Source organism: Pelophylax lessonae (genome assembly GCF_965119305.1).
Source record: "Pelophylax lessonae genome assembly, chromosome: 12".
Lineage (NCBI taxonomy): Eukaryota > Metazoa > Chordata > Amphibia > Anura > Ranidae > Pelophylax > Pelophylax lessonae.
Window position 1 is genome coordinate 6389191 of NC_138779.1, and position 13100 is coordinate 6402290.

The 13100-nt window shown below is 30.7% G+C and overlaps 1 protein-coding gene across 4 annotated transcripts in view; it reads right to left on the bottom strand.

The window, feature by feature from the left end:
• Positions 1-9037: 9037 nt before the first annotated feature.
• AJAP1 (adherens junctions associated protein 1) overlaps positions 9038-13100 on the bottom strand; it is a 433213-nt gene continuing 429150 nt past the window's right edge. For all 4 annotated transcript variants that reach the window (XM_082274314.1, XM_082274312.1, XM_082274313.1 and 1 more), the window contains one exon: positions 9038-9217. In XM_082274314.1, coding sequence (XP_082130440.1) covers positions 9196-9217 — 22 coding nt within the window. In that variant the 3' untranslated portion in view covers positions 9038-9195. The remainder of the gene's footprint in view (positions 9218-13100) is intronic.

The following is a 13100-nucleotide window of genomic DNA, read 5'->3' on the forward strand; positions in this document are numbered from 1 at the left end:
ATCTTGTTGGAAGACAAATCTCCGTCCCAGTCTCAGGTCTTTTGCAGACTCCATCAGATTTTCTTCCAGAATGGTCCTTTATTTGGCTCCATCCATCTTCCCATCAATTTTAACCATCTTCCCTGTCCCTGCTGAAGAAAAGCAGGCCCAAACCATGATGCTGCCACCACCATGTATGACAGTGGGGATGGTGTGTTCAGGGTGATGAGCTGTGTTGCTTTTATGCCAAACATAACGTTTTGCATTGTTGCCAAATAGTTTGATTTTGGTTTCATCTGAGCAGAGCCCCTTCTTCCACATGTTTGGTGTCTCCCAGGTGGCTTGTGGCAAACTTTAAACTACACTTTTTATGGATATCTTTAAGAAATGGCTTTCTTCTTGCCACTCTTCCATAAAGGGCAGATTTGTGCAGTATACGACTGATTGTTGTCCTATGGACAGAGTCTCCCACCTCAGCTGTAGATCTCTGCAGTTCATCCAGAGTGATCATGGGCCTCTTGGCTGCATCTCTGATCAGTCTTCTCCTTGTATGAGCTGAAAGTTTAGAGGGACGGCCAGGTCTTTGTAGATTTGCAGTGGTCTGATACTCCTTCCATTTCAATATTATCGCTTGCACAGTGCTCCTTGGGATGTTTAAAGCTTGGGAAATCTTTTTGTATCCAAATCCGGCTTTAAACTTCTCCACAACAGTATCTCGGACCTGCCTGGTGTGTTCCTTGTTCTTCATGATGCTCTCTGCGCTTTAAACGGACCTCTGAGACTATCACAGTGCAGGTGCATTTATACGGAGACTTGATTACACACAGGTGGATTCTATTTATCATCATTAGTCATTTAGGTCAACATTGGATCATTCAGAGATCCTCACTGAACTTCTGGAGAGAGTTTGCTGCACTGAAAGTAAAAGGGGCTGAATAATTTTGCACGCCCAATTTTTCAGTTTTTTTATTTGTTAACAAAGTTTGAAATATCCAATAAATTTCGTTCCACTTCATGATTGTGTCCCACTTGTTGTTGGTTCTTCACAAAAAATTACAGTTTTATATCTTTATGTTTGAAGCCTGAAATGGGGCAAAAGGTTGCAAAGTTCAAGGGGGCCGAATACTTTCGCAAGGCACTGTATATTTGAAAAGTTTACATGTTAAATTAGATATTTTTAGTACCTCCCATAGTAGGTACATTTAAATGTCATATACAGCTGCTGTACAATGAGATCAAAGTGTAGAAGACTTTAGGTGTAAAATAAGCAACAATATGTACCGTATATACTCGAGTATAAGCCGAGTTTTTCAGCATGTTTTTTCATGCTGAAAATGCACCCCTCGGCTTATACTCAAGTCACTGGCTAGAGTGTCTTTTTAAAGATGGCACCGCTCGGCGCCGACGTGTCACTGCACATGTGCTGCATGCCCGGGAATTGTCGAATGTGTTCGGCCTTTCCCGAGCATCGGCGGCGCATTTGCGGTGACGTATTTGCGGCGCTGGGTGGCGTGATTTTTAAATCGAAGACGGCGCCTCACCGACAGGTAAGTGAGACTCCGCAGCCCTGTATTTCCTCATGCAGTGCTGCATGGTACAGGACATTCCCCTGTACCATGCCCGCAGCACTGCATCTCCTGTGCCATGCCTGTATTTACTGTGCCATGCCTATAACTACTGTGCCATGCCTGTACTTACTGTGCCATGCCTGTACATACTGTGCCATGCCTGTACATACTGTGCCATGCCTATACCTACTGTGCCATGCCTGTACTTACTGTGCCATGCCTGTACATACTGTGCCATGCCTATACCTACTGTGCCATGCCTATACCTACTGTGCCATGCCTATACCTACTGTGCCATGCCTGTACTTACTGTGCCATGCCTGTACATACTGTGCCATGCCTATACCTACTGTGCCATGCCTATAACTACTGTGCCATGCCTGTACTTACTGTGCCATGCCTGTACATACTGTGCCATGCCTGTACATACTGTGCCATGCCTATACCTACTGTGCCATGCCTGTACATACTGTGCCATGCCTGTACATACTGTGCCATGCCTATACCTACTGTGCCATGCCTATACCTACTGTGCCATGCCTGTACATACTGTGCCATGCCTGTACTTACTGTGCCATGCCTGTGCTTACTGTGCCATGCCTGTACATACTGTGCCATGCCTGTACTTACTGTGCCATGCCTATACCTACTGTGCCATGCCTGTACATACTGTGCCATGCCTGTACTTACTGTGCCATGCCTATACCATCACCTGTGCTATGCCATGCCCGTACCATGACCTGTGACATGCCTGTACCATGACTTGTGCCATGCCTGTACCATCACCTGGTATTATATAATTTAGCAACCATGTGAAGTTAATAGACAAAGCAGTTTATTAAATTTTTTTAGACAGAAGTTAAAGTTCTACATTTGTTATTTTTGTCAGTATATGTTTTTTTTTTAACTATAATCTTTGGGATTTGTGATAAATACAGTGTATATACATAATCATTGGTTTTTATTTTTTTTTTATATTCTTTTTGTTTAAAAAAAAATGATTGTTATAATGTAATCAAGATTTAAGCCATTGATATTTTCTGACATTGCACCATTTGGAAGATGATTTAAAAAAAATATATATATATTTAAAAAAAAAAATCGACATATTTAACAAATTTTTATTACGGGTCACAATATTTTTTTTTAACTATAATCTTTGGGATTTGTGTTAAATACAGTGTATACATCCTAAGCCGGGGTATGCCCCTATTGGCATTGTTATGTTTTTTCTTTCATGAAAAGTTTCAATAAAAAGAATTAAAAAAAATACAGTGTATACATAATCTTTTTTTTATTCATTTGTTTAAAAAAAAAATGATTAAGTGTTATAATGTAATCAAGATTTAAGCCGTTGATATTTGCTGACATCGCACCATTTGGAAGATGATTAAAAAAAAAAAAAAAATAAATAAATATTTAAAAACAAAAAAAATCTAAATATTTACCAATTTTTTTATTACGGGTCATAATATATATTTTTAATCAAATGGAAACCTTTAGGTTGATATATAAACAAATAAAACAGGTTATTTCATAAAGTACCCTTTAATTTGTTGTTTACTGTTGCATCTTACACCAACACAAAAAAAAAAAAAAAGAATAGTGTTTATATAAAAATCTTTTTTTTTTAAAATCTACATATTTAACACATTTTTATTATGGGTCATAATATTTTTTTTTTAACTATAATCTTTGGGATTTGTGATAAATACAGTGTATACATAATCATTTTTTTTTATTCATTTGTTTTAAAAAAAATGATTAAGTGTTATAATGTAATCAAGATTTAAGCCGTTGATATTTGCTGACATCGCACCATTTGGAAGATGATTAAAAAAAAAAAATAAATAAATAAATATTTAAAAACAAAAAAAATCTAAATATTTACCAATTTTTTTATTACGGGTCATAATATATATTTTTAATCAAATGGAAACCTTTAGGTTGATATATAAACAAATAAAACAGGTTATTTCATAAAGTACCCTTTAATTTGTTGTTTACTGTTGCATCTTACACCAACACAAAAAAAAAAAAAAAGAATAGTGTTTATATAAAAATCTTTTTTTTTTAAAATCTACATATTTAACACATTTTTATTATGGGTCATAATATTTTTTTTTTAACTATAATCTTTGGGATTTGTGATAAATACAGTGTATACATAATCATTTTTTTTTATTCATTTGTTTTAAAAAAAATGATTAAGTGTTATAATGTAATCAAGATTTAAGCCGTTGTTATTTTCTGAAAATGCACCATTTGGAAGATGATTTAAAAAAAAAAAAAATGTACATATTTAACAAATTTTTATTATGGGCCACACTTTTTTTTTTTTTTTAACTTTAATCGTTGGCATTTGTGCTAAATATAGGGTATACATAATCATTTTTTTTTTATTCATTTGTTTTAAAAAAAATCATTGTGTTATAATGTAATCAAGATTTAAGCCGTTGTTATTTTCTGACAATGCACCATTTGGAAGATGATTTAAAAAAAAATATATATATATAAAAAAAATCTACATATTTACCAAATTTTTTATTACGGTTCATAATATATATTTTTAATCAAATGGAAACCTTTAGGTTGATATATAAACAAATAAAACAGGTTATTTCATAAAGTACCCTTTAATTTGTTATTTACTGTTGCATCTTACACCAACACAAAAAAAAAAAAAGAATAGTGTTTATATAAAAATCTTTTTTTTTTTTTTTTTTTTTTTTTTTTTTTTAATTTACATATTTAACACATTTTTATTATGGGTCATAATATTTTTTTTAACTATAATCTTTGGGATTTGTGATAAATACAGTGTATAGATAATCATTTTTTTTATTCATTTGTTTTAAAAAAAATGATTAAGTGTTATAATGTAATCAAGATTTAAGCCGTTGATATTTTCTGACATTGCACCATTTGGAAGATGATTTAAAAAAAAAAAAAAAAATGTACATATTTAACATATTTTTATTATGGGCCACACTTTTTTTTTTTTTTCTAACTATAATCGTTGGCATTTGTGTTTAAATACAGTGTATACATAATCATTTTTTTTATTCATTTGTTTTAAAAAAAAATGATTAAGTGTTATAATGTAATCACAATTTAAGCCGTTGTTATTTTCTGACATTGCACCATTTGGAAGATGATTTAAAAAAAAAAAAAAATATATGAAAAAAAAAAATCTACATATTTACCAAATTTTTTATTACGGGTCATAATATATATTTTTAATCAAATGGAAACCTTTAGGTTGAGATTTAAACAAATAAAATGGGTTATTTCATAAAGTACCCTTTAATTTGTTATTTACTGTTGCATCTTACACCAACACAAAACAAAAAAAGAATAGTGTTTATATAAAAATCTTTTTTTTTTTTTTTAATTTACATATTTAACAAATTTTTATTATGGGTCATAATATTTTTTTTAACTATAATCTTTGGGATTTGTGATAAATACAGTGTATACAACATCATTTTTTTTATTCATTTGTTTTAAAAAAAATGATTAAGTGTTATAATGTAATCAAGATTTAAGCCATTGATATTTTCTGACATTGCACCATTTGGAAAATGATTTAAAAAAAAAAATGTACATATTTAACAAATTTTTATTATGGGCCACACTTTTTTTTTTTTTTTTTTAACTATAATCGTTGGCATTTGTGTTAAATACAGTGTATACATAATCATCTTTTTTTATTAATTTGTTTAAAAAAAAATGATTAAGTGTTATAATGTAATCACAATTTAAGCCGTTGATATTTTCTGACATTGCACCATTTGGAAAATGATTAAAAAAAAAAAAAAATCTACATATTTACCAAATTTTTTATTACGGTTCATAATATATATTTTTAATCAAATGGAAACCTTTAGGTTGAGATATAAACAAATAAAACAGGTTATTTCATAAAGTACCCTTTAATTTGTTATTTACTGTTGCATCTTACACCAACACAAAAAAAAAAAAAAAAAAGAATAGTGTTTATATAAAAATCTTTTTTTTAAAAAAAATCTACATATTTAACAAATTTTTATTATGGGTCATAATATTTTTTTTAACTATAATCTTTAGGATTTGTGATAAATACAGTGTATACATAATCATTTTTTTTATTCATTTGTTTTAAAAAAAAATGATTAAGTGTTATAATGTAATCGCAATTTAAGCCGTTGTTATTTTCTGACAATGCACCATTTGGAAGATGATTTAAAAAAAAAAAAAAAAAAAATATTTAAAAAAAATCTACATATTTACCAAATTTTTTATTACGGTTCATAATATATATTTTTACTGTTGCATCTTACACCAACACAAAAAAAAAAAAAAGAATAGTGTTTATATAAAAATCTTTTTTTTTTTTTTTTTTTAAATCTACATATTTAACACATTTTTATTATGGGTCATAATATTTTTTTTAACTATAATCTTTGGGATTTGTGATAAATACAGTGTATACATAATCATTTTTTTTATTCATTTGTTTTTAAAAAAATGATTAAGTGTTATAATGTAATCAAGATTTAAGCCGTTGATATTTTCTGACATTGCACCATTTGGAAGATGATTTAAAAAAAAAAATGTACATATTTAACATATTTTTATTATGGGCCACACTTTTTTTTTTTTTTTTAACTATAATCGTTGGCATTTGTGTTAAATATAGTGTATACATAATCATTTTTTTTTATTCATTTGTTTTAAAAAAAATGATTAAGTGTTATAATGTAATCACAATTTAAGCCGTTGTTATTTTCTGACATTGTACCATTTGGAAAATGATTTAAAAAAAAAAAAATGTACATATTTAACAAATTTTTATTTATGGGCCACACTTTTTTTTTTTTTTTAACTAAAATCGTTGGCATTTGTGTTAAATATAGTGTATACATAATCATTTTTTTTATTCATTTGTTTTAAAAAAAAATGATTAGGTGTTATAATGTAATCGCAATTTAAGCCTTTGTTATTTTCTGACATTGCACCATTTGGAAGAAGATTTAAAAAAAAAAAAAACATGATCATTAGATTGTAAGCTCTTCTGAGCAGGGCCCTCTTAATCCTCTTATATTTTATTGTATTGTAACTGTATTGTCTCCCTCTAACATTGTAAAGCGCTGCGTAACTGCTGGCGCTATAGAAATCCTGAAGAATAATAATATTAAAAAAAAAAATAATCTACATATTTACCAAATGTTTTATTACGGGTCATAATATATATTTTTAATCAAATGGAAACCTTTAGGTTGAGATTTAAACAAATAAAACAGGTTATTTCATAAAGTACCCTTTAATTTGTTATTTACTGTTGCATCTTACACCAACACAAAAAAAAAAAAAAAAAGAATAGTGTTTATATAAAAATCTTTTTTTTTTTAAAAATCTACATATTTAACAAATTTTTATTATGGGTCATAATATTTTTTTAAACTATAATCTTTAGGATTTGTGATAAATACAGTGTATACATAATCATTTTTTCATTTGTTTTTAAAAAAAAATGATTAAGTGTTATAATGTAATCAAGATTTAAGCCATTGATATTTTCTGACATTGCACCATTTGGAACATTATTTAAAAAAATAAATAAATAAATAATTTAAAAAAATCTAAATATTTACCAAATTTTTATTACGGGTCATAATATTTTTTTTAACTATAATCTTTGGGATTTGTGTTAAATACAGTGTATACATCCTAAGCTGGGGTATGCCCCTATTGGCATTGCTATCTTTTTTCTTTCATGAAAAGTTTCAATAAAAAGAATAAAAAAAAAAAAATACAGTGTATACATAATCTTTTTTTTATTCATTTGTTTAAAAAAAATGATTAAGTGTTATAATATAATCAAGATTTAAGCCGTTGATATTTGCTGACATTGCACCATTTGGAAGAGGAATTAAAAAAATAAATAAATAAATATTTAAAAACAAAAAAATCTAAATATTTACCAATTTTTTTATTACGGGTCATAATATATATTTTTAATCAAATGGAAACCTTTAGGTTGAGATTTAAACAAATAAAACAGGTTATTTCATAAAGTACCCTTTAATTTGTTATTTACTGTTGCATCTTACACCAACACAAAAAAAAAAAAAGAATAGTGTTTATATAAAAATCATTTTTTAATTTTTATTTTTTTTTTATTTTGACTATATGTATATTTGAAAAGTTTACATGTTAAATTAAAACATGAATTATGTTATTATGATTAAGATAGAATTACGGCACAAACAATTCACAACTTGGGGAGAAAAAAGCAATAAACAGAAAGTAAACGTAAAACACGCATTAAAAAGTAAAAAATACTGTACTCCAAATATTAATTCAAAACCGTAAGTCAATTTAATGTCAGTGAAAAAAAAAAAAAAAAAGAAAACATTTTTAACTGAGCAAACTAAAAAATAGTATGGGGTTTGTATGATATAGCTTTCGTAACTGTGCTTTATTAAATTCATTTTTTTTTTTTAAATGTACAGATAACTGAATAATTAACACAAAAGGTGCCCTTGTTGAATTCTATTTTACAATACAAACTCACAGTATATAATGTCTAAAACTCCCCAATCTCGGGCACCCCTGTAGGTAACATATGCCAAGTCTTCTTCTGCGAAACAGATTTGTCTTTTTGATTAGGTTAATGAGTTATCTTCCAGCCTTGCTATTATTTAATATGAATAATACATAAAAAACGAGCTCTCTTTTAATTATTCAGTTGGCCTATCTTGGATATGATTTTTTCTACACGGCTCCGTGGCTAGGGAACACTTGTCAAATCTTTTAATGCATTAATGTATAATTTTTTTTTTTTTTTTTGTTTTTCCATGACATCAGTTCCACCAGTTGCATTTCCTGGCTCATAAAGTTTTGTAAATACAAATTTGGAATAAAAGGACACAAGTCATTTTCTAAAATAAAATAAATAAAAAATATATAAAGTTTCCTTGCATATAGTTTTTTTTTTTTTTTTTTCAATATTACAGTAATAAAAGGCAATCCAACACCTTTATTAAGAACAACCCTAAATATTGATCCCATAAAAAGCAATTATTTCCAACTCGGAAACAATTTAAATATTGATTTTTCTTTTTTTTTTAAAGCAGTTGCAGTGGCAATAATTCTCTAAAAGGAAAATCCTTAGTGTAATAAAACAATAACTGTTTAAATGTTACTTCACAAAGAAAGGTTGAATAACTCTATACAATATTTTATTTCCTATAAACAAGTCATCAAATCCTTCTTCTTTTTTTTCTTTTTCTTTTTTTAAAGAAGAATTCACTTAACATCAGTTGCTATGGAAGTTTTTTTAAGTCATCAATTCATGGCACATATTGGTATTATTGGCACAGGGTTCAAAAAAAATCACAGTCCAAATCCAAAATTTTTTGTATGGTCAGTCCTACGCTTAAGAATTTCCTCTAGTTGTCAAAATTTAGGTTTCTCTTCTTCTATCCCAGAAAAAAAAAAAGAAAAAGAAAAAAAAAGGAAAAGAAAAACATATTCCGCAACAGAAAAAAAAAAAATCAGTCTCTTTACATTTTATAAAAATATATTTGTCCAGTAGAGTTCAGCTCTGTGAGTCCCAGTGGTAAACAAAAATAGTAGACACCTGTTTTTTTTTTTATTTTTATTACAGGTTCACTAAAGGAATCCTGTGAAAAGAGAATCAAGATAGAAATATGTTATTTGGAGAAAAAGCATGAATTAATTTTTTTATAACTTGATTATTTTATTCGAAAGAAAACGTTTTATAAGGTTACAGCAATGCAGTATACAGATGCAAGAGAAGAAAAGCTACAAAGCATGAATTAATTTAATCATTAGGAATATAATTTTCCATCAACATTATTATTTAAAACAAATGAATCAGAAAAAAAGAAAAAAAAATAATCAGAAAAACAATTAAACAATTAAAATAATAAATTAATCAGAAAAACAATTAAAATAATAAATAAAATATTACAATCATCGGTAAAAAAAAAAAAAAAAAAAAAATGAACAAATTAAATATTGCGGTCATGCTAATGCTCGAGTCACCCAAGAATCTTCAGTTGTATTTTTTTTTTTTTTAGACTTTTTTACTGATTCGCCAAGAGGTGTATCAACCACTACCTCGGAGACTCGTGATTTTCCAAGTATTGAATTAAATCTTCATGGAGGTAGGGATGTACTAACAATCAGGGCAATTGGTGCATCGGGCACATTGGATTTCCTCTGCTGTAAAAATTTAAAACAATTTTTTTTTTTTAATTTTATAGCCAACTGTAAAATTATTGGATTTCCTCTGCTTTAACAATTTAAAACAATGTTTTTTATTTTATTTTTTTTTTTTTAATTTTATAGCCAACTGTATAAATTTTACACCACAGGAGATATTTTTATATCCCTTACTGGATACAATCTACAGCCCGTATGGGTACAACAGAACAAAAAAAGACAATGGATGCAATTTGCTGACTTTGTTTTATCGCTGCTGTGCAATATTAAATTTGCGAAAATATGTACAAAGTTACACTTTTAAAAATTGATGATTAGCAGTGCATGCATTTTTGTAATTTTTAAATAGTCTGGTTGAAAAAAAAAGACACAAGTCTGTTTAGTTTAACCAATAGCAGGGAAAAAATAAATAAATAAAATATAATAAAATATAATAAAATACAATATAATAAAATAAATATACTCAAATAAAATAAGATAAAACTTAATAAAACAAAATATAATACAATATAATATAATAAAATATAATATAATAAAATAAAATATAATATAATATAATCAAATAAAATAAAATATAATAAAATATAATAAAATAAAATGAAATAAAATAAAATATAACATAATATAATATAATAAAATAAAATAAAAAATGTGATGCACTCCCGGATAATTTTCACACTCAGACTTAAATAATTACAATGGAATAAATGTGCAGGTACATTATTATAAGTGAAATGTAGATGTAAGTGCAGGAATTGGATCTCACAAGCCAATCAGCAGCTAGATTTATAGCAACCACAAATCCCAGCTCGCCTGGCAGACATCGTCCCGGAGGAGAACCGTTTCCAGCCCCTAGCTTGCCCCCTATCCAATAATAGTGCCCCTAGTGGCCATAAGGGCATTCTGATTTGATGGGGGGCTGCCATAGCTCTGAAATTGGAGCTCGAGCCGATTTCAACTTTTTACTTTTGCTTTAATTTTTTCCTCTTACGTCGTCGGGACAGAGCCGCCCTGCCGCAGTATAAGTATGGCGGCTGGTCGGTAAGTGGTTACATAATAAATACATAATACTGCACTTGGTGTATTAATAAAAAGTAAATACTGTATAATGTATCCAATGTATTAAATACAAATTCATAGTATTGGATACTTGGGTCTAAGTATTGATAGATGGGGCCATTGGGTACTCAGGCCTAAGTATTGATAGATGAGGCCATTGGGTACTCAGGCCTAAGTATTGATAGATGGGGCCATTAGGGGACTCAGGCCTAAGTATTGATAGATAGGGCCGTTGGATACTCAGGCCTCAGTATTGTTAGATGGGGGCATTGGGTACTCAGGCCTAAGTATTGATAAATGGGTCCATTGGATACTCAGGCCTAAGTATTGATAGATGGGGCCATTGAATGCTCAAGCCTAAGTATTGATAGATGGGGCCATTGGATACTCAAGCCTAAGTATTGATTGATGGGACATTGGATACTCAGGCCTAAGTATTGATAGATGGGGCCATTGAATACTCAGGCCTAAGTATTGATAGATGGGGCCATTGAATACTCAGGCCTAAGTATTGATAGATGGGGCCATTTGGTACTCAGGCCTAAGTATTGATAGATGGGGCCATTGGGTACTCAGGCCTAAGTATTGATAGATGGGGCCATTGGATACTCAGGCCTCAGTATTGATAGATGGGGCCATTGGGTACTCAGGCCTAAGTATTGATAGATAGGGCCGTTGGATACTCAGGCCTAAGTATTGGTAGATGGGGCCATTGAATACTCAGGCCTAAGTATTGATAGATGGGACCATTGGATACTCAGGCCTAAGTATTGATAGATGGGGTCATTGAATTTTCAGGCCTAAGTATTGGTGGATGGGGCCATTGGATACTCAAGCCTAAGTATTGATTGATGGGACATTGAATACTCAGGCCTAAGTATTGATAGATGGGGCCATTGAATACTCAGGCCTAAGTATTGGTAGATAGGGCCATTTGGTACTCAGGCCTAAGTATTGATAGATGGGGCAATTGGGTACTCAGGCCTAAGTATTGATAGATTGGGTCATTGGGTACTCAGGCCTAAGTATTGATAGATGGGGCCATTGGGTACTCAGGCCTAAGTATTGATAGATGGGGCCATTGGATACTCAGGCCTCAGTATTGATAGATGGGGCCATTGGGTACTCAGGCCTAAGTATTGATAGATGGGGCCATTGGGTACTCAGGCCTAAGTATTGATAGATGGGGCCATTGGATACTCAGGCCTCAGTATTGATAGATGGGGCCATTGGGTACTCAGGCCTAAGTATTGATAGATAGGGCCATCTGATACTCAGGCCTAAGTATTGGTAGATGGGGCCATTGAATACTCAGGCCTAAGTATTGATAGATGGGGCCATTGAATACTCAGGCCGCAGTATTGTTAGATTGGGCCATTGGGTACTCAGGCCTAAGTATTGATAGATGAGGGCCATTGGATACTCAGGCCTAAGTATTGATAGATGGGGCCATTGGATACTCAAGTCTAAGTACTGGGAGAGGGGGCCATTGGATACTCAGGCCTAAGTATTGATAGATGGGGCCATTGAATACTCAGGCCTCAGTATTGATAGATGGGTCCATTGGATACTCAGGCCTAAGTATTGATAGATGGGGTCATTGGATACTCAAGCCTAAGTATTGATAGATGGGGCCATTGGATACTCAGGTTTAAGTATTGATAGATGGGGCCAGTGAACCAATGAGTAAATAAATACAATTGAAATGATTGAGAAATTAAATAACAGTGCAATAGTAAATGTGATGGCTAATGTCCCATATGTGCTCAAAAAAGTTCGTAAAAAATTTCATAAAAATCCAATAACTAAGGTTACATTATACATATGGTGTCCAGTATAGGGCACACTTACATTATACATATGGTGTCCAGCATAGGACATGGCTACATTCTACATATGGTGTCCAGTACAGTGCACAGTTACATTCTACATATGGTGTCCAGTATAGGACATGGCTACATTCTACATATGGTGTCCAGTATAGGACATGGCTACATTCTACATATGGTGTCCAGTACAGTGCACAGTTACATTCTACATATGGTGTCCAGTATAGGACATGGCTACATTCTACATATGGTGTTTAGTATATGACATGGCTACATTCTACATATGGTGTCCAGTATAGGGCACGGTTACATTCTACATATGGTGTCCAGTATAGAGCAGGGCTACATTCTACATATGGTGTCCAGTATAGGGCACAGTTATATTCTGCATATGGTGTAAGCATAGGACATGGCTACATTCTACATATGG